The 20,356-nt window shown below is 66.1% G+C and overlaps 1 protein-coding gene across 6 annotated transcripts in view; it reads left to right on the top strand.

Annotated features, from left to right (window-relative positions):
* The window catches only part of NF2 (neurofibromin 2), a 73,595-nt gene that overhangs the window by 35,726 nt on the left and 17,513 nt on the right, over positions 1–20,356 (top strand). For all 6 annotated transcript variants that reach the window (XM_029048919.2, XM_029048920.2, XM_029048916.1 and 3 more), the window contains exons 3-9: positions 955–1,077; positions 2,820–2,903; positions 13,631–13,699; positions 15,225–15,307; positions 15,826–15,901; positions 17,734–17,868; positions 20,216–20,290. In XM_029048919.2, the coding sequence (XP_028904752.1) occupies positions 955–1,077; positions 2,820–2,903; positions 13,631–13,699; positions 15,225–15,307; positions 15,826–15,901; positions 17,734–17,868; positions 20,216–20,290 (645 nt within the window). The remainder of the gene's footprint in view (positions 1–954; positions 1,078–2,819; positions 2,904–13,630; positions 13,700–15,224; positions 15,308–15,825; positions 15,902–17,733; positions 17,869–20,215; positions 20,291–20,356) is intronic.

Here is a 20,356-nt window from a genome sequence, read left to right as displayed (position 1 = left end):
TACCCCCGCGCTTGGTACGGTGCTCGACACGTAGGAAGTGCTTAACGAATGCCATTATTAGTGCCATTAGAGGTTTCCCTTCTTCCTCTTGGATGTTTTCAAGAATGTGTGGTTCGAAAGACCGTGTCCGAGCTCACGTACTTTCAGGAGGAATTTGAGCTTGCGTCGCCCCAAAATGTAAACTCCAATTGAAGATGACATATAGGTGGGGTTTTTTTTTAATGGTGCTTGGTAAGCGCTTACTATGTGCCAGGCACTGTTTTAAGCTCTGGGGTAGATACGAGGTAGTCGGGCTGGACCCACCCGACACGGGGCTCACAGTCTTCATCCCCATTCTACCGAGGAGGGAACTGAGGGATAGAGAAGAAGTGACTTGTCCGAGGTCACCCAGCGGCAGAGAGATGGCAGAGCCCGAGTGAAAACCCAGATCCTTCCGACTCCGGGGCCAGGGCTCTAGCCGTTCGGCCACACTGCCCCCAGATGAAGAGATGGGGTTTCCTGACCCTTGGGGGGCGGGGAGGCCCGGGCCGGGGCCGTCCTCTCTGGGCAGGTGTCCTCGTTCCAGCCGCCTCGGCCGAGTCGGCTTCCCGGGGCGTCCACCGGAGGCCCCGCCGTCCCGTCGAGCAGCCGGGGGTTCCCCCCGGCGTCCGTGTCTTCCCCCGGGCCCCCGTCCACCGCGCTCGGCGCAGTGCTCCGCACCCCCTCGAGGCCCGGGCCTCGTTGGGTCGGGGAGCGGGCTCCCGCTGGAAGAGTGATCTCGGCGGAGCCGAAGCAGCACAGGAGGAACTTCAGTCACTTCCACCAGGAGCCCGACCCTTCGGGGGCAGCGGGCCGGGGCGCGACCCTCCCGGCCACCGCCCCGGGTCGGAGGAATCCCGGGGGTCCACCGGGGGAGGGGAGGCGGCGGCCCCGGGGGCGCCTGACCTCCTCCTCTTCGGCTCGTCCTCCCCGAAGGTGCTGGATCACGACGTGTCAAAGGAAGAGCCCGTCACCTTTCAGTTCCTGGCCAAATTCTATCCCGAGAACGCCGAGGAGGAGTTAGTTCAGGAGATCACCCAACACCTCTTCTTCTTGCAGGTACGCTCGGCCGCGCCAGGCACCCCCCCCCCCCCCCCCCCCCCCGCCGGGGTCCGTTTCCCCTCGACCCCCGGGACGCCCGACCGTCCCCGCGACCCGGGCCGCGGAGGGGTCGGGCGGGGAAGGCCCCCGAGGCCGCGGCCCGAGGGAGCTCGGCCCGGATCCCGATCCCCCCTTGGCCCTCCGTGAGGCGCTCGGGCCTCCTCGGTGACTCCCGGACCGTAACCCGTGGCGAAACCCGCAGCCGTGGGTTCGGGGTCGGCTGGCGACGTCACGGGGGGTGGGCGCCGGGGGGAGGAGGGAAACGTGCCTCTTCGGCCCGGAGTCTGATTTTCCTCCTTGGCGTAGTCCTTGCCCGATTTCGTGGTTAGTTACCAATGACTTGCACGGGGGCTGCTTCGTCTCGGAAGCCCGAAGGTGCCAGCTGTCAGGGATGGGGGGGAAGGGAGGGACAGAGAGAGAGAGAGAGAGAGAAAAGGCGGAGAGCGCAAGCTCTGGCGGGGAGAGATGGGGGAGGGGGTACGGCGTCTCCCAGATGGGAACGTGGCATTTCTCTTGTCGTGTGATTAGAGCAGAACTGAACAGTCCCCTCAGCGGATCGCCGTTCTCGGGAAGCGTTCCGTTCAGCCGACGAGATTTTTCTGTCAGTTAAAAAGAAAAAAAAAAGCAACCCACCCCCAAATTAAGAGACAGTTGGGGACCGGGTCCTTGCCGTCGTCCTCGGGGTACATAATTTTTCTACCGATACCGATTCTCGGTAGCGGGCCATTTTATCTCTAAGCGGCCGAAGGGTTCTCGAAGACGCGGCCGGATTTAGGTGAGAGACGCACCTTGCTCGGATTAGGTTTCTCTCCCCACGGTGCCAGATGGCGCTCGGGCTTCCGAATGGGAAACGTTAGCCGTGGTCGCCCTTTCCGGTTTAGTCCGGTCCGGCTCCGCGTCCGAGCCCGGAGGAATGACTTCGCACGGAGAGACGGCACGTTCCGACGAGGGTCCTTCCGCTTTTTTTAAAAAATCATTATTATTTCTTTCCCACTCAGGAGCCCCCTGGGGTTCGCGTCTGACTACCTGTTGACACACGAGCGGGAGAAGATAATCGCCTCTCCCGTAATGCTTGTAAATAGCGTGTGTCGGCGCTAGGGCGCCGTCATTTCAGGAGGGAAAGGCGTGGTGCCCTTGCCCGCGTGGGCGTCCGTGCCGTCCCCCCACAATAGAGTCCGGGCGGATCGCATCCCCCCGCGACTCGGGTGTATTTAAGAGTCGAATCGATCGAGCTTTATGGCTCGCCGTTTTCTCGGAGGGGACGGATGGAAAACGACGATTCGTTCAGAAGGCATATCTCAGCCGGGTGGCGTACGCGACGATTTCGAGCCCGCGTTTCCCCCGGGGACGGGGCTTCGGGGCCAGCGGCCGGTCCGGTGGGATCACTAGGGCGTCTCTGGGATCGGAGCCGATCCGACCCCGACGACTGGGTTCCTCCGTGACGCCCGACTTTTTTTATTCCTTCGCCCGGCCGGGACCTCTCGCGCAGATCGTCCGCGCCAGCGGCCTCCTCCGAGAGCCGGGGCCCCTCTCGGCGGACGGACGGAGCGTGCGTCGGCAAGAACCGTGCCCTTTGTCCCCAGGAAAGCACCAGCGGGCGGCTTTGGCGGTCCTCGTCGGAACGAGCCGCGGCCATCTGGCGCGCCCGTGGTGCCTTGCGCGGGGGGTCCCGCTCACGTCTCTCTCGCCGCTCCTTTCAGGTGAAGAAGCAGATTTTAGAGGAGAAGATCTACTGCCCTCCCGAGGCGTCGGTGCTGCTGGCTTCGTACGCCGTCCAGGCCAAGGTAGGCCCAGAGGGGGCGGTCGACCAACGCGGATCCCGAGGGGGTCCTCTCCTGGCTGCCCGCGGCCGACCCGGCGACGGAAGGGGCCCGGCAGGCCGGACCGGGCCCGCGGAGTGGCCGCCCCGGCCGCGGGGAGCCCCCGGCCCCGACCCACCCGCCCCGAGCGGGGCCGCCGCCTCGCGTTCCTTGACCACGGTGAGATGAAGCGAGGCCACGCGGTCCGGACGTCGCGAGGCCCTCCTCCGCCCCCACGCCGTGCCGCCCGGGCGTCGTGACGCCCTCCTTCACCCCGGTGGCGGTGCCGGTTCGTCTCTGGGCCCCCGGGAAACCCGGGTCGGGAGCACTAAGGGCGGATCCGACGCCTTCCCTCGGTTGCGCCTTTGAAGGGGGGGGGGGGTCTGTGTCCAACCGGATCAGCTTGTGTCCACCCCAGCGTTCAGTAGAGCGCCTGGCAAATAGGAAGTGCTTTGTAAATACCACAATTCCATTAGCAATGACAGTATTAATCGGGGAAGCGGCGTGGCTCAGTGGAAAGGGCCCGGGCTTCGGAGTCAGAGGTCACGGGTTCGACTCCCGGCCCTGCCACTCGTCAGCCGGGTGACTGCGGGCGAGTCGCTTCACTTCTCTGGGCCTCAGTTCCCTCATCCGGAAAATGGAGATTAACTGTGAGCCTCACGTGGGACGACCCGATGACGCTGGAACTCCCCCAGCGCTTAGAACATCGCTCTGCACATAGTAAGCGCTTAATAGATACCAACATTAGTATTATTGTTATTAAGGTGATGATACAAGTTGGTGAAACCGGCCAGCCCCACTCTTCCCCTGTCTTCCCTTAGCGTCCTGTTCAAACTCCTCTCCTCTCCTCTCCTCCTCTCGCTATCTCCTCTCCTCTCCTCTCCTCTCCTCTCCTCTCCTCTCCTCTCCTCTCCTCTCCTCTCCTCTCCTCTCCTCTCCTCTCCTCTCCTCTCCTCTCCTCTCCTCTCCTCTCCGCTCCGCTCCGCTCCGCTCCGCTCCGCTCCGCTCCTCTCCTCTCCTCTCCTCTTCTCCTCTTCTCCTCTCCTCTCCTCTCCTCTCCTCTCCTCTCCTCTCCTCTCCTCTCCTCTCCTCTCCTCTCCTCTCCTCTCCTCTCCTCTCCTCTCCTCTCCTCTCCTCTCCTCTCCTCTTTTGGTATTTAAGTGCTTACTGTGTGCCAGGCACCGTATTAAACACTGGGGTAGCTACAAGCTAATGGGGTTGGACACATTCCCCGCCCCACCTGGGACTCACGGTCTTTATCCCCATTTTACAGATGAGGGAGCTGAGGCCCGATGAAGCGACTTGCCCCAGGTCACCCGGCGGACTTGTGGCGGAGCTGGGATTAGAACCCAGGTCCTCCTGCCTCCCAGGCTCGCGCTGCAGCCACTGCAAACCACCCTGCTTCTCTCTGCTCCTCCTCCTCCTCCTCCCTCCTCTCCCTTCCCCAAATCCCACAGAGCCAGAGGTGGTGTCCCAGAAGGTCAAGATAGGAGGGCCTTCCGGCCCTCGGTCTCCCGAGCTCCGTACCCTGAGTCCCGAGACCTCCTCCGCGGGGCGGCGGGGCGTGAAACGAACGCGCGGGCGGTCGCGCGGGCTTAGGCCGGGCGGCCGACCGCGCGGGCCGGCTTCCGAGACCCCGACGGTCGAAGCCGGACGGCGACCCGGCTCGGGGACGGATGGGGAAAATGAGACTGTCGGCGGGGCCGGCCCGGCCCCATCGGTCATTCGATAACGTCCACGGTCCCGAGGTTCGCGCCGCCGGGAGACGGAGGCCGATAACCCGTCGGGTGACCTCGAGCGGAGCCGGCCGCGTCCGCCCGGGCCGAGCCGCCCCCGACAGAGGGAGACCACCGGCCTCTAGACCGGAAGCTCGGGGCGGGCAGGGAACGGGGCCGTTGTACCGTTACGTCGTCCTTTCCCGAGCGCTCGGGTACAGCGCTCTGCACGCTGTAAGCGCTCAGTAAATCCCGTCGACTGCCCGGGGGGCAGAGGGACCCGGCTTCTCACCCCGGTTCCGCCACTCGTCTGCCGCGTGACCTTCGGCGCGTCGCCCCGCTTCCCCGCGAGATGGAGACCGAATCCCTTGTGGGCCGGGGCCTCTGTCCAACCCGATTTGCCGAGTACGGTTTCTGGCACACGGCGGGTCCTCAACAGATACCGTGAAAAAAAGAGGAACGTCATAAAGGGAGGGGAAAAGAAAGACACGGCATTTGGACAGCGACGTGCTTTTCTGGATCGATTCTCTTTGGACGACGAAACGTGCCAACCGGAGGGGAAAAGAACCGTCGTAGCCGGCGGCTCCGTAACGGTGATGGGTGGCCCGGCCCCGCCGGCCGCCGTCCGGTGCGCGGACGTCCTGGTCTCAACCGGGAGCCCGACTGCCGAGGCGCCGGGCTTCTCCTCGGGGGGAGCCCGGCATGGCCAGCGGCCCGGCTCCGGGGCGACGGGGGTCCTCCCCTGGGGTCATCGCACGCTTTCTGGACGCCCCACGCTCTGCCGATGAACCGAATGGGCTGTGCTCGGTGTGGCCGGGGATTGGTGGAAGGAGACGGGAACTAAAGACGAACAATAAGGGCCAGGCGGGTAGACCACGGGCCTCTGGACCGGAAGCTCACCGTGGGCAGGGAACGGGGCCGTGACATCGTCGTGCCGTCCTTTCCCGAGCGCCTAGTGCGGTGCTCTGCCCCGTACGCCGGAAGCGGCGTGGCCTAGTGGAAAGAGCACGGGCCTGGGAGTCAGAGGATGTGGGTTCTGATCCCGGCCCCGCCACCTGGCCGCCGTGTGACATTCGTACATTCCAAGGGCTTAGTACGGTGCTCCGCCCATAGTAAGCGCTCAATAAATGCTACTGAATGGATGACTGACCTTGGGCAAGCCACTCTGCTTCTCTGGGCCCCAGTTACCTCATCTGTAAAATGGGGGTTAAGACTACGAGCCCCGCGGGGGACAGCCCCGGCGCTCAGAGCAGTGCTCGGCGCACTGTAAGCGCTTAACGGATACCGGCGACGAAGCGCCGTGGGGCCGGCGGGGGGGGGACGGGGACGAATAGAGGGAGCAAGTCGGGGTGACGGAGAAGGGAGAGGGAGAAGAGCAGAGGAGGGCTCGGTCAGAGATGGGCCGCCAATGAGACTCCGAAGTCGGGGACGAAGAATTATTTGCTGTGAGGAGGGAGGGCCTTCCAGGCCAGAGACGGGACGAGGGCGAGAGGTCGGCGGCCAGAGAGACGCGATGGCCGTCCAGTGAGTAGGTTGACGTCAGAGGAGCGAAGCGTGCGCCCGGGTTGGAGTAGGAACGGCACTGCTGCCCTGGGGGGGTTTCAGAACAGGGAGGGTGGAGAGGGAAGGAAGTGGAAAGGCAGAGCATCACTGCACCGTGGGGGTATTCCGTTTTGGGGGGCGGGGGGCCTAAGAAGGAGGCCTAGAACTCGTGTCTCGGTTCCGGGCCCCGTTGGTCTTGCGCGCCCTCAAAGCCCAGGTGGCCCCGGAGTGATGAGACGGGAGAGGTGCCCCCCGGGATGACCCGGAGTCCCTCTGCCGGGCTTAATTCCCCGGCGTTCTCGGATACCCAGATCTAGGCCACTGCCTGAAATCACACATTAATTCTGGGAGCGCTTTTCCTCCAAGGAGGACTTCTCTTTTATCTTGACTGAGCGAGTACGTTTGGGTTTTTTTTTAATTTCTTCACTCTTCCCTCCCCATCTCTCTCGCCCGCTTTTCCCTCCGCGCCTCCCGATCGGCTTTCGGAAGGGGCGGAAGCTCTTATTCGTGCGGTTGAATCCGCGGCCTCGCCGCCGGGTAATCTGCCGTCGGTCCGGGCCTCCGAGAGTACGCGTCGAGCGCCGGCCGGGCGCGGGGCGCCGTCCTAAACGCTGGGGAAGGCCCGGTGGAGGCAGACGACGCGGCCCCCGGCCCGTAGGCGCCGCCGACCATCCGCCGTGGGGCGTGAAGAAGGAATAGCTTACCCGGGACGACCGAGTCCGCAGATAGCGGAGCGCGTCAGTGGACGTGTTCAGAAGTGTCTGGGTGGGTCTGAGTGCCGCAGACGTCGGTGGCCGGTATATGACCGTCGTGAGAGGGGGAGGGGGGGATTAATCCTGGATGAATTCATTATTTGGAACTGATCTCTGGGCTTTCCAGCGGAGTTCGGGCTTCAGGAGAGCTCCGAGGATGGGGAGGGCTAAAATATATGACTATTAATAATAACAACAGTCACTGTGGCGCGCTCGGTGGAGAGAGCCCGGGCTTAGGAATCGGAGGTCGTGGGTCCCGGCCCCGCCACCTGTCAGCTGTGAGAAGTCACTTCCCTTCTCTGGGCCTCAGTTCCCTCATCTGTAAAATGGGGATGAAGACCGTGAGCCCCACGGGGGGACGACCTGATTCCCCCGTATCTACCCCAGCGCTTAGAAGAGTGCCCGGCCCACGGTAAGCGCTTAGCGGATGCCAATATTATTATTAAGCACCTTCTGCCAACCAGTGTAGGGTCTGCCAGTTGCTTCCTGTGTGCCCTGGGGCCAGTCGCTTCACTTCTCCGGCCCTCAGTTTCCTCAGCTGCGAAACGGGGATTAAGTACCCTGGGCTGTGAGCCCTGCGTGGGGCAGGGACGGCGTCCAACCCGATGAGCTTGTCTCTGCCCCAGCTCTTCGGCACGGTGTTGGACGCACGGTAGGTGCCGACAGAGACCATGGTAACGATGACAGATAAAGGCCGATCAGGTCGGACACGGTCCCTGTCCCGGACAGCTCTCGCCGCCCGGGTAGGAGGGAGAGCAGCTGTTCAATCCCCATTTTACAGACGAGGAAACGAGGGTCCAGAAAAGGGAAGTACCTCGCTCGAGGTCACGCGGCCGGGAGGTGGCGGAATCGGAACCCGGAGCCTCCGGCTCCCAGGCCCGGGCTCCCTCCCGTAGGCCACGCCGCTTCCCCGGCCGTCCGGTCCGACGACCTCCCCGGGCGGAGGGGGTCGCGTAGTTGATACAGGTGCGACGGGCTGACATTTTCATTCCGCATCCGATCCTGCAGTCGTCCACTCCCCTGCAATAAATCCTTCGAAGAATTCGAGGGAAAATTCAGGCGAGCCCTTCCCGAGCCAGTGGGGGCGGGAGGGCAGAAGCAGATTTTCTGACAAGCCAACCTCCGGCCTTTCTCGAAGAGAGAAGCTTTTCGTGTATTATAGATGCTGGATCCTTAATAAGGGCGACGACTGCTTCCGGGCTCGGCACTTTCAGAAAGCCCCACACGTCGCAGACGAATCCGGCCCGCCTAAAGCTCATGCGCGTTCATCCGTTGGCTTCTCCGATATTGATTTCTCCCTCGGGTGCCGCGGTCGGCGCGGCGAGAATCTCCGTGCGCGCCTGCCGCCGGTTGCCGTTTGAATCCCCGGAGCTCCGCCGAGCTGCCCCGGGCCCCGCCGCCAGAGAATCCTCTTCGGGTTTCCCGCCGTTTCTCCCTCTAGCCGAGAAGCAGCGAGGAGTAGTGGAGAAGACGGGGGGCCGGGGGCGGGAGGCCCTGGGTTCTCATCCCTGCTCCACCCGCCGACTGCTGGGTGCCCGCGGGCCAGTCGCTTCGCTTCTCTGGGCCTCAGTTTCCTCATCTGCCAAATGGGGATTCACTCCCTGCCGTCCCTCGCACTTCGCGCCCCGCGGGGGGACAGGGACCGTGTCCGAAACGATCGACTTGCATCTGCCCCGCTCTCGGAACGGCGCCGGGCACATAGTAAGCACTTGTACGGTACCGGGATTATTCCATCAGTCGAATTTGGTGAGCGCTTACTGGGTGCTGAGCGCTGTAATAAACACCTGGGAGGGTACCGTTTCACAGACCCGTTCCCTTGCCCGCGGCGCGCTCCCAGTCCGGAGGGCTGTAATTATTCTCATTTCCCCATCCCCTGTATCTTCTTTTAAAAAACGCCTCCCCGTTCTTCTTGTCGCCTTAAAGCCTCAGCTCCCTTGCCCCAGGCGGGCAAGCGCCTTGATCCCCTGCAGCCTGGTACCGTCCGCGTCATTGAGAGGTCGGCCGCTTTCGTGTTATTTCCTTTTTTAACACGGTACGTGTTAAGCGCTCACTACGTGCCAGTCACCGTTCCGAGCGCCGGGGTAGGTGCAGAGTGAGCGGGTGGGGAACAGGCCCTGCCCCACGTGGGGCTCACGGTCTTAATCCTCATTTCACAGATGAGGTCGCCGCGGCCCGGAGGAGCCAGGTGACTTGCCCGGGGTCACCCGGCCGACACGAGGCGGGGGCGGGATCGGAACCCAGGTCCCCCACCTCCCAGGCCCCGGGCTCCTCGCACTAGGCCCCGCCGCTGGGGGTGATGAGGTAGGCGGTCCGCCCGGGGAGTGTGCGCCGCCCGCCCGAACGTGCCTCGGTGCCCGCCTGGGCAAACGGGGCCTTCCGGGACTCTCCTCCGTGCCCCCGAGGCCCTCAGAAAAAGTTTCCCGAACCCGGTGTGGGCAAAGCTGGGAAGACCGTAGGGGAGAGGCGGCCCGGCCCGGCGGATAGAACCCGGGCCTGGGAGTCAGAAGGAGCCGGGTCTTAATCCCGGCTCTGCCCTTCGGCTGCCGTGTGACCTCGGGCAACTCACTTCACCTCCCTGTGTCTCCGGGACCTCGTCGGTTACGTGGGGATTAATAATAATAGCGACTACGGTATGGGTAGAGCGCTCACTACGTGCAAAGCACTGTTCTAAGCGCCGGGGTCGATACGAGGTGATGAGGTTGTCCCGCGTGGGGCTCACGGTCTTAATCCCCATTTTACAGATGAGGGGACCGAGGCACAGAGAAGTGAGGCGACTCGCCCCGAGTCACACAGCGGACAAGTGGCGGAGCTGGGGTTAGGACCCGTGCCCTGTGACTTCCAAACCCGTGCTCTTTCCACGGAGCCGCGCCGCTTCTCTATTAATTGAGAACGGGTGAAGACCGAGCCCCGTGCGGGACGGGGACCGAGTCCGACCCGATCTGCTCGTCTCCGCCCCGGCCCCCGGTACGGCGCCTGGCACGTAGCGAGCGCTTAACAGATGCCACGGTTGTTGCTAAGTATTATTTTAGGAGGGGGAAAACGTCCCAAGGGCTGGGGAAAGGTCTGGGCTGCGTTTTGGAAACCAGGTCGGGGGGCGGGATGGACGGTGATCCCTCGGGGTTTCCTCCCCCTCGGGAGCGTAAGCCCGTCGCGGGCGGGGAGTGCGTCCGTTTATCGTTCCGTTGTCCCCTCGCGAGCGCTCAATGCAGTGCTCCGCACGCATAGCGAGCGCTCAGCAAATACCACCGACCGACTCCGGTCTCAGTCGAGCGGTTGGCTCCACTCAGTCATTCGGTCGTCTTCATCGTGTGCTGCCCGTGCGGAGAGGGCCGCGCTCAACGCTCAGCAGCGCGGCCGTTCCCGGAGCCCCGGTCCCCGTTCCGGATTTCCGGGCCGAGGGCTTACGGTCTGGAGGAGTCCCGTCGGGCGAGCGGAAGCCCCCGCCGGCTTCCTCGAGCCCGGGGCGGAGAAGACGGGGCCGAGCCCCCGTCGCCGAGAGGCCGTCTTCGATTCGCGATCCTACCCCGCGTCCGCTCGCCGGCCTGTCGAATTCCCCGGGCGAAAAGCAGGATGTTTTGACTGCGGAGTAAATTTCCACCATCGGCTCCTCCGAGGGAAGGAACAGAAGCCGTAGCCCACCCCCTCCCCCGCCCGGGCCGGCTGAAACGCTCGGGAGAATCGGTCCGCCCCCCCCCCCCCCCCCCCTTGGGTTATTTGTTCGCCGAGAGGAGATTCCGGTCACGTTGGCACCGGCGTAGGGGCCTTCCAGGTGCTCGGGAGAAAGCCGTTAGCCACCCGGCTCCTAAACCCAGCCCTCCTAGAACCCGGGCTCCCGAACGGCACCGAGGCCGAGAGGCCGGGGGCTTCTACGAGCCCCCCGGCCCCCGCCACGCAACGGCCCGACGGGCTACCCTCTCGATTCCGGTAGCGGCCTCCCGGGGATCGAGGTGAAAATCCTTCCCCGCGTTGCTCGCGCCCGTCTTCCTCACTCTTGTGATTCCCGAGCTCGTATTTTGGCAGCTGCTGTCCGCCTCCCTGGATGACCCGGTCGACGTCTCTCCCGGGGAGTTCGGTCATCCTCATTAGCCCGGCGGCCCGGAGCCGCAACGCCGGGCTGGGCGTTCCCGGGCCCGGCCGGCGACCTGGCCGTATTCACGTCTGGCCTCGGGATCCGTCGGATCCCCCGCGGGATCGATCGAGCGCTGAGCCCCGAGCACCGTGCCCTAGACTCTCGGCGGGGAACGGAGCCGCCCGTTGCGATGGCGTCCTCGCCCGAGCGCTCAGTACACAAGGTCACGGGTTCTAATCCCAGCTCTGCCGTTTGTCCGCGGCGTGACCTCGGGGAAGTCACTTCCCCTCCCCGGGCCTCAGTCGCCTCATCTTGAGACTGCGAGTCCCACGGGGGACAGAGACCGTTTCCAGCCGCTCAGCTCGTATCCACCCGGTGCTCAGCACGGCGTCTGGCACGTAATGATAACGTCGGTATCTGTTAAGCGCTTACCGAGTGCAGAGCACCGTTCTGAGCGCTGCGGGAGACCCGGGGGAATCGGGTCGTCCCACGGGGGGCTCCCGCTCTTCATCCCCGTTTGCCAGATGAGGTCACCGAGGCACAGGGAAGTGAAGTGACTTGCCCAAAGGCACACGGCTGATTAGACCGTAAGCCCGTCGGACGGCAGGGACCGTCCCCATCTGGTGCCGACCGGTTCGTTCCAAGCGCTTAGTCCGGTGCTCTGCACATAGCGAGCGCTCAATAAATACCGCTGAATAAATGAGAACACTCTTGAAGCGGCAGAGCTGGGATTCGAACCCGTGATCTCGGACTCCGAAGCCCGGGCTCTTCCCACTGAGCCCCGCTGCTTCTCACGGTCAGGCGCCTAACCAGCACGTAGAAGGCGTCCGCCAGCACGGCTACGTTGTACTCTCCCGGGCGTCCGGTCCGCAACCGGCCGCCCAGTAAGCCCTCAACCGGCAGTGCCCCGCACCTAGGAAGCGCTCAGTAAATACCACCGGTCTCTATCCGTTACCGATCTGTAATAACAGTGATAACGTTGGTATCCGTTAAGCGCGCACTGTGGGCCGAGCACTGTTCCGAGCGCCGGGGGAGACACGGGGGGAATCGGGTGGTCCCACGTGGGGCTCACGGTCTTCGTCCCCGTTTCCCAGACGAGGTCGCTGAGGCACAGGGAAGTGAAGTGACTCGCCCGGAGTCGCCCAGCCCACGGGTGGCCGGGCCGGGATTCGAACCCGCGACCTCCGGCTCCAAAGCCCCGGCTCTTTCCACCGAGCCACGCCGCGCTGCGCGCGTAGTAAGCGCTCGGTACATACTGACGAACGAACGAGAACGGGCAGAGGCCGGGCAGACGGTGGCCGCTCCCCGGGGGCCGCCTGTCTAACGGCGCGGGCCCACGGGCAAGATGATTTCCACAATACGGGAGGAGAGGAAGCCTAAGGGCAGAAGAGGAAGTTGTAGGAGCCCAGAGTCCGTCCAGAAGAACGGGGGAATAAAGAACGGCGTGTTGAGGTAAACGCAGAAAGAGAATCAAATCCCGGGCCCGCCACCCGTCAGCTGTGTGACCCCGGGCGAGTCACTTCACTTCCCGGTGCCTCGGTTCCCTCGTCTGTAGAACGGGGGTGAAGACCGCGACCCTCGCGCGGGGCGACCTGGTCGCCCCGCATCTCCCCCCGGCGCTCGGAAGGGCGCTCGGCTCATAGTAACAATAATAACGTTGGTGTCTGTTAAGCGCTTACCGTGTGCCGAGCGGCCGGGGGAGGTGCGGGCCGATCAGGTCGTCCCGCGCGAGGCTCGCGGTCTTCACCCCCGTTTTCCCGATGGGGGAACCGGGGCCCAGCGAAGCGAAGTGACTCGCCCGCAGTCGCACAGCGGGCGAGCGGCGGGGCCGGGAGTCGAACCCGTGACCTCGGACCCCCGGGCCCGGGCTCCGGCCACCGAGCCGCGCCGCTTCCCCTCCCGGATGCCAACGTTGTTATCACGTAAGGGCTCGGGGGGACTTCTCGGGTCGGCTCGACTGTGGGGTTGTGGGTCAGGCGGGGGAGCCCTCCCGGACGAGGCGGGCCTTCGTAGAGAAGCGGCATGGCCCCGGGGGTAGAGTCGGAGGGACCTGGGTTCGAATCCCGACCCCACCCGCCCGTCCGCCGTGCGAGCTCGGGCAACCGGCTTCACTTCCCTGGGCCCCTCGCCTCATCTGGAAAGCGGGGATTCGGACCGAGTCTCTACGCGGGACGGGGAACGTGCCCGACGCGATCACCTCGTATCCGCTCCAGCGCCCGGCCCGTAATGAACGCCTTACGACCGCTACCGCGGTTGAGAGGGGACGCGGCAGGCCCGCCCCGAGAGCGCAGCTCTCCACGGTTTTAAGTGACCGCGGGGCGGGGATTTGCTCCCGGGGCCCGGGACGGGGCGAAGCGGAGCGGCAGCGCCTTCGTCCGGTACGTCCGTTCCGTCGTATTTGTCGTGCGCTCACGGCGGGTACCGGGCGCTCGGGAGAGCGCGCTTTCACGACGGACAGACCCATTCCTCGCCGCCGGCTCGGTCGCGAGGGGGAGACGGGAAGTAATATAAATAGAAAAGGAAATGGAGAGATACATCACGGGATCGGACGTCCGGGCTAGGAGCGCCGCGCTGGTGTCGGCCGAAGCTCACGGCGTCCGTCTTCCTCCTCCCGCCCCTTCTTTTCTTCTCCAGTACGGCGACTACGACCCATCCGTCCACAAGCGAGGGTTCCTGGCCCAAGAGGAGCTGCTCCCGAAAAGGGTGAGGGGCTGCGGAGCGGAGGGGAGGATCCCCACGGGGGGGCGGGGGCAAAAGGAAGATGGGGACGGGGGCCCCCTCGCCCGGAGACCCGCTCTTCGGAGACGGGAGGCGCAGGTCGGGGTGGAGACCCGCTCTGCGGGATCGGGGGGCTGAGTCCCGAAACTTCAGGGGGACCCCGGAGGTTACGCGGGGACCGACCCCCTCCCCCCAGACCGTGCTTAAAGTGGCCCTCCGGTAGAAAGGTGATTCCCTTACGGAGGACGGGAACCCTTGGTGGCCGCCGGGCCCCGTGCCTTACTCTGTCAGCTGTGTGACCGCGGGCGAGTCACTTCACTTCTCTGGGCCTCCGTTCCCTCATCCGTAAAACGGGGATTGACCGTGAGCCTCCCGTGGGACGACCCGATCGCCCCGCGTCCAGCCCGGCGCTTAGAACGGCGCTCGGCGCCCAGCAGGCGCTTAACCAGTACCGACGTCATTATTACCCGGCCCCCTCCGTCGACGTCGCCCTCCCTGAGGGGGTGTGACGCATCCATCGACGGCATTAAAGGACCGCTTAACGGGGGGCAGAGCGCTGTACTAAGCGCTCGGGAGAGGACGACGCCCCGGTGGGCAGACGCGTTCCCCGCCCGCCGGGAGCTCCCGCTCCCCCCGTCAGCCGCGTGACCGCGGGCGAGTCACCCGACTCCTCTGCACCTCAGTTCCCTCATCCGTCAAATGGGGATCGAGGCCGTGAGCCTCCCGTGGGACGACCCGATCGCCCCGTGTCTCCCCCGGCGCTCCGAACGGTGCCCTGCACGTAGTAAGCGCTCAACAGATGGCAGCGTTATCATTGAAGACCATCGGCTCCATCGGCGCGTCCGTTCCCGGGTGCCCGCCGCGTGCCGAGGACCGCTTCGAGTGCCCGGGAGGAGACGGCGAGGGTCGGGGGGGCGCGAGGCCCGCCCTCGCGGCGCTCACCGGCGGCGGCGACCCGGAGAACCCCCGCTCTGGGCCGAGCACTGGGCCGGGCCCACGGGGGCGTTCCGTAGGGGTCGGGGACCCGGTCGCCGGAGACGCGGTCGGAGGACCGGCGCCCCTCCCGGAGCATCCGACGCCCGGGGAGGCGCTTGGAAACTAGCGCGTGATCCGTTCCTCCGTCTCCCCGAGCGAGGCTCCGGAATGCGCCGCGCGGAGAGGTCACGCTCGCTCGACGGCAGGGCAGCCGTTTGCCTCCGCCGGCCGCCCGACGTCAGGTTAGGGACGGCGAGGCGGCGCCGGGCCTCCGGCGACGGAGCGAGCGGTGGTTGATCAGCGGCTTCCCGGTCGCACGTCATTCATCTCCTGGCAGGGCGCGGGAATCCGTGCGGATCTGAGAGCGGCCGGGCGGGCGGGGGATTCGGAGCCCGTGCAGCAGGGCCGGGCCGGTAGGGAGCCGTGGGTCCGAGGGCGAGAATCTGCCCCCTCGCCCATCGCCCGGGTAACGGAGGGCGATTCGGAGGGGCCGGTGGCGGATCTGCGGAGGCTAATGGGCGCGGGCGTCCTGCAGGTGATCAACCTTTACCAGATGACCCCAGAGATGTGGGAGGAGAGGATAACTGCCTGGTACGCAGAACATCGAGGCAGAGCCAGGTGAGTCTCCCTCGGCGCAGAGAGCGCACCGGCCCGCTCCGTTCCACCCTCGCCGGGGCGGGGCCGGGGGCGAATTCGGGAAGGGGGCGGCCGGGGGGGGGGGGGGGGGGGCCGAAGCGCCCGGGTAGGAAACGGAGGCGAAGCGGCGCTTCCCGGGACCCGCCGGCGGCTCGGCGGAGGGCCGTCCGGCTCCCGGGCCCCCCGCGGGCCCCCCCGAGTCGGGGCCGGGGGCGGGAAGGGGCCGACGGGGCGGAGAAGGGGGACTCCGAAGCCCCCGGAGGAGCCCGCTGGGGGGAGTCCCCTCGCTCGGGAGGGTGGCGGCGGGAGGCGCCGGAGCCGTCGCGGAGGACCGGCGGCGAGCGACCGAGGCTCCCGCGGCCCGCCCCCGCCCGGCGAGGGGCCCCCCGGGCCGCCCGCGGGCACCGCCTGCCGGAGCGGCTCCCTCCCCCGCGTCCGGCGGGCCCTTCGTCTCTCCGCGGAAGCCGCCGTGCCCACCGGCCTCCTTTCCCCCCCGACAGAGACGAAGCCGAGATGGAGTACCTGAAGATAGCCCAGGACCTGGAGATGTACGGCGTGAATTACTTCGCGATCCGGGTGAGCGCCCTCCCCCCGGGGTGGGTCGGCGGGGGGGGCGGCCGACGAGACGGGCCGAGGAATGAAAGCGGGAAGCGACGAGGGGGCGGTCTTCCCGGCTTGGGTCTCTATTTCCGGACTCCAATCGGACGGGAGGTAATTAAGTGTCGGGCTGCGACTTGGGGGACCGGCGCCCGGCTGGCGCGTCTGGAGTGGAACGCGCCATTATTTCTTCGTCTCCGAGATCTCGGTCCACAGGGGAGCGCCCCCGCCCTCGCCTCCCCGAGACGCGTTTGCCCCAGAGGCCGGGGAAGCCGCCCTTCTATAAATCACGGGTTCGTTTGGGGCGGAGGATTAGTCCGTTACCGGGGAGCCGATCGCCCTTCCGCCCAGACGGACCGTCCGCCGGGTCGAGCCGACCTCACCGCGCCCGGGAAGGCAGCGCGGCTCGGTGGGTAGAGCGCGGGCCCGGGAGTCGGAAGGACCCGGGTTCTCGTCCCGGCCCCGCCGCGTCTCCGCCGTGTGACCTCGGGCGGGTCGCTTCACTTCTCTGGGCCTCAGTGACCTCGTCTGGAAAATGGGGATTGATGATGACGACGATGGCGTCTGTTAAGCGCTTACTGTGTGCCAAGCGCTGTTCTGAACGCTGGGGGGGGGGCGGGGGGGGGGATACAGGGTAATCAGGTTGTCCCACGTGGGGCTCACGCTCTTCATCCCCATTTTACGGACGAGGGGACCGAGACCCAGGGAAGTGAGGGGACTCGCCCGAGATCACCCGGCTGACGGGCGGCGGAGCCGGGGTTAGAACCCGCGACCTCTGACTCCCAAGCCCGGGCTCTACCCACTGAGCCACGCTGACGAAGAGTGTGAACCCCGTGTGGGACGGGGACCGCGTCCGACCCGATAATAACGATGTCGGTATTCGTTAAGCGCTTACTGTGTGCAGAGCGCCGGCCTGTAGCGCCGGGGGAGATACGGGGTCATGGGGTCGTCCCACGTGAGGCTCCCGGTCAATCCCCGTTTCCCAGACGCGGGAACCGAGGCCCAGAGAAGCGAAGCGACTCGCCCACGGCCACGCAGCTGCCGAGTGGCGGAGCCGGGAGCCGAACCCGTGACCTCCGACTCCGAAGCCCGGGCTCTTTCCGCCGACCCACGCCGCTTCCCCCGCTCGACCCGTGTCTTCCGCGGCGCTCGGGCCAGTGGTTAACGCGTAGGAAGTGCTTAACGGCATACTATCGTCATTCCGACCGTAACGTCGTACTTGTTGCGACACTGTCACGGTACTGTTGTAATCGTGTCGTGAATACGAGCGTTATGATTTATGATACTGCCGTTATTAAGTCCTCTTAGTCGGTGGTGTTCATGGAGCAGCGTACTAAACGCGCGGGAAAGAACAAATCCAACAGGGTCGGGGGAATACCGGGGAGCAGCGTGGCTGGGCGGAACGAGCCCGGGCCCGGGAGGCCGGGGTCATGGGTTCGAATCCCGGCTCCGCCGCCTGTCAGCCGGGTGACCTGGGGCGAGTCGCTGCACTCCTCTGGGCCTCGGTTCCCTCGTCTGTAGAGGGGGGGACGAAGACCGCGAGCCCCACGTGGGCCGACCTGATCGCCTCGCATCCCCCCCCGGCGCTCAGAACAGCGCTCGGCGCGTAGTAGGCGCTCAACAGATGCCATCGTGACGATTAATACCGTCCCCGCCCGGGAAGAGCGTTCGACAGACGCCCTCACCGCGACAGTACCGGATGAGGCCTCGTCGACCCCGCGGCCCGGAATCCTCTCCGCAACGGCTCCGCCGGGCATCCTCCCCCGCCGAGCCGGAGCTGACGGGCCCGTCTTCCCCGCGGGACTTTTCAGAATAAGAAGGGCACGGAACTGCTGCTCGGGGTGGACGCTCTGGGACTCCACATCTACGACCCCGAGAACCGACTGACCCCCAAAATCTCCTTCCCGTGGAATGAGATCCGGAACATCTCTTACAGCGACAAGGAGGTACGGGGCCGGGCCGGGGACGCGGGGGGGGCGGGGCCCGCGGGAGGCATCCCCGGGCCGGTCGGCGGGCGCGGCTCCCTTGCGTCCTCCCGGCCGAGGCGCCCGCGGAGGCCCCCGCCCCGGGGCTCGTGGGACCCTTCGGTCGGCCCGCCCGGGGCCCTTCCCCGGCGGGGGTGTCCGTTTTTGTCCGCAAGAGCGGATCCGCCGTCCCTCACCGAGCCCCAGAGCGGCCGGCCTCGGGGTCCCCAAGCCCGTCTCGGGGGCCGGACTCCGCCGGGCGCCACGGAGGAAGGTTTCTCTCGGCGTGACGGCGGCGACCTCCGGGGGGAGGCCCCGACCGCGTTTCGGGCGCGGGCCCGCTCGGGAGGCGACCTCCGTGGCGGCCGAGGGCCGGGCCACCCCGAGCGGGCTCTAACGCCCGGGATGCCGGGCTTTATACGGGCGGGGCCCGGCCCCGCCGTCCCGGGGGGCGGGGGGGGTAACTTCTTCCCGTCCTCCCCTCCCGTGGGAGAGTTTAGAGCGGGGGCAAGACTTCGGCCCGTCAAACCGCCGACCCCTCCCCCGACCCCGGTTGGATTTCCTGCCCTTAAACCGCCGCGAGGAGCCGAGCGCGAGACCCCCCCCCCCCGGTCGCCCCCCCCCGACCCTCAGGCCGCGCCACCCTGGGACCGACTGAACGTCTCGGTCGAGAAAACCCGGTTTTGGAGAACGTGGGAGCGCCGGGGCCGCCGGCCGGACCCGGATGTCCCGGTTAGGAGGTCCTCCGGGGAGGAGGTCCGCGGGAAGGCGGTCGGCAGCGGGCCACCCCCTCCCCGCCCCCGCCCGACCCCCCCCCCCGCCTTTGTTCTCCGGCGTCGGGCCCCTCGGCGGGTCCTTGTGCCCGAGGCTCCCTGAACGCTCCGTCGCTCAAAGGACCCGAGTGGGGAGCGGGTCTTCCTCGGGGAGACCTGACCCGGTGAAGCTCCGGTGGCCCAGCCCCCGGGGGGAGAAGCCCCCCGACTCCCTCCCAGCGATGATCCGGGTAATGAGACGGACGGGAAGCAGCGGTGAGCGGCCGTGGCGGTTCCGCGCGGGACTGGGCCGCGGGAACGGATGCATCCGCGCCGAGGACCCAGCCGGTTGCCTTAGGGCTCCTTGGCGAGGCGACCGGAGTTTTCCCCCACCTCCGCTGCTCCCAGTCAGTTCCCGGCCGGCGTTGAGAGAGGGAGAAGAAGCAAATACGGCCCCAGCTTCCCGAGTCCTCGGTCGGGCCTGTCGATCGACCGGACGGAAGGCCGGGGCGGGGGCGTCTGCCATCTCAGTTCTTCTGATCTCTGGCCGGGCAGAGGACGTATCCTCGTAACCGCCGAGAACGTGGCCCCCGGGGGAGATTTATCGGCAAGGGGCGGGCGCGCGTACGTGAACGTGTGTCGGCTGCATCTTGACGTGAGCGTGTGATATCGATTCTCCCGCAGATTCCCTCTCCTCTCTGGTGTTTCTAGCCCTGACCTTTTTCCGAGCGGGGGAGGGAGGGAGAGACAGTGTGGGTATGTGTTGTGTGTGTGTGTGAGAGAGAGAGAGAGAGAGAGAGAGACTGATAGACCTCGATGTTTCTGTGAGCGTGTGATCTCGATTCTCCCACTCGCTCTCTTCTCGCTGGCGTTTGTGGGCCTGAGTTTCTCAACCAAGGGACGGGCGAGAGAGAGAGAGACGGCCTGTGTGCGTGTGCGCGCGAGCGTGCGCGCTGGCAACAGATAGATCAGAGATCTCGATGTTCCCGGGAGCGTGCGATCTCGATGCTCCCACTTCCTCTCGTCTCCCCGGTGTTCGTAGGCCTGACCTTTTCCACCAAGGCGGGTGGGAGGTGAGACGTCTCCGTAGATCTTCACGTCCCCGGGACTGTACGCCCTGATGCTCCCGCTTACTTTTCAGCCCATCTGGTGACCCGGTGACCTGTCCGGATGGGGTCCTCTGGCGCCTTCCCCCCTTTTCGGAACCTCAGGGACCCTATCGCCGCCATTTCTCCATCCCCACCCCCCCGCCTTCCCTCCATCCCCCCCCATCCTTCAGTTCAGTTAGCATCCCCTCCCACCCCGGTCCGGCCGCCGGCCCAGCCGACCGGGGCAACGTACGCTGGCGCGGGACCTTCTCGGCCCGGCCCGGCGCCCCCCCCGCCCATCCCTCCTTCCGGGTACCCGGGGGTGTCCGGCCCGGGGGACCGGCGCCTCTCCCTCGCTTCCGACGAGGGCCGGCTAGGGCGCGGCGGCGGGGCCGAGCCCTGGCGGTGGCCCGCGGGCTCGTCCGATTCCTCCCGGGTCGCCGCGCTTACGGTTCTCGCTTCTCTCTACCCCTCCCCGCCCCGCCTCAGTTCACCATCAAGCCGCTGGACAAAAAGATCGACGTCTTCAAATTTAACTCCTCCAAACTCCGGGTGAATAAGCTGGTGAGTGAAGACCCGGCGGCTTCCGTGCTCCGACACGGCAGCTTTCGAAGAGCCGGGGCAGCGGGC

Source organism: Ornithorhynchus anatinus, chromosome 21 (assembly GCF_004115215.2).
Source record: "Ornithorhynchus anatinus isolate Pmale09 chromosome 21, mOrnAna1.pri.v4, whole genome shotgun sequence".
Taxonomy (NCBI): Eukaryota; Metazoa; Chordata; class Mammalia; order Monotremata; family Ornithorhynchidae; genus Ornithorhynchus; species Ornithorhynchus anatinus.
This window is presented reverse-complemented; position numbering and strand designations above follow the sequence as displayed.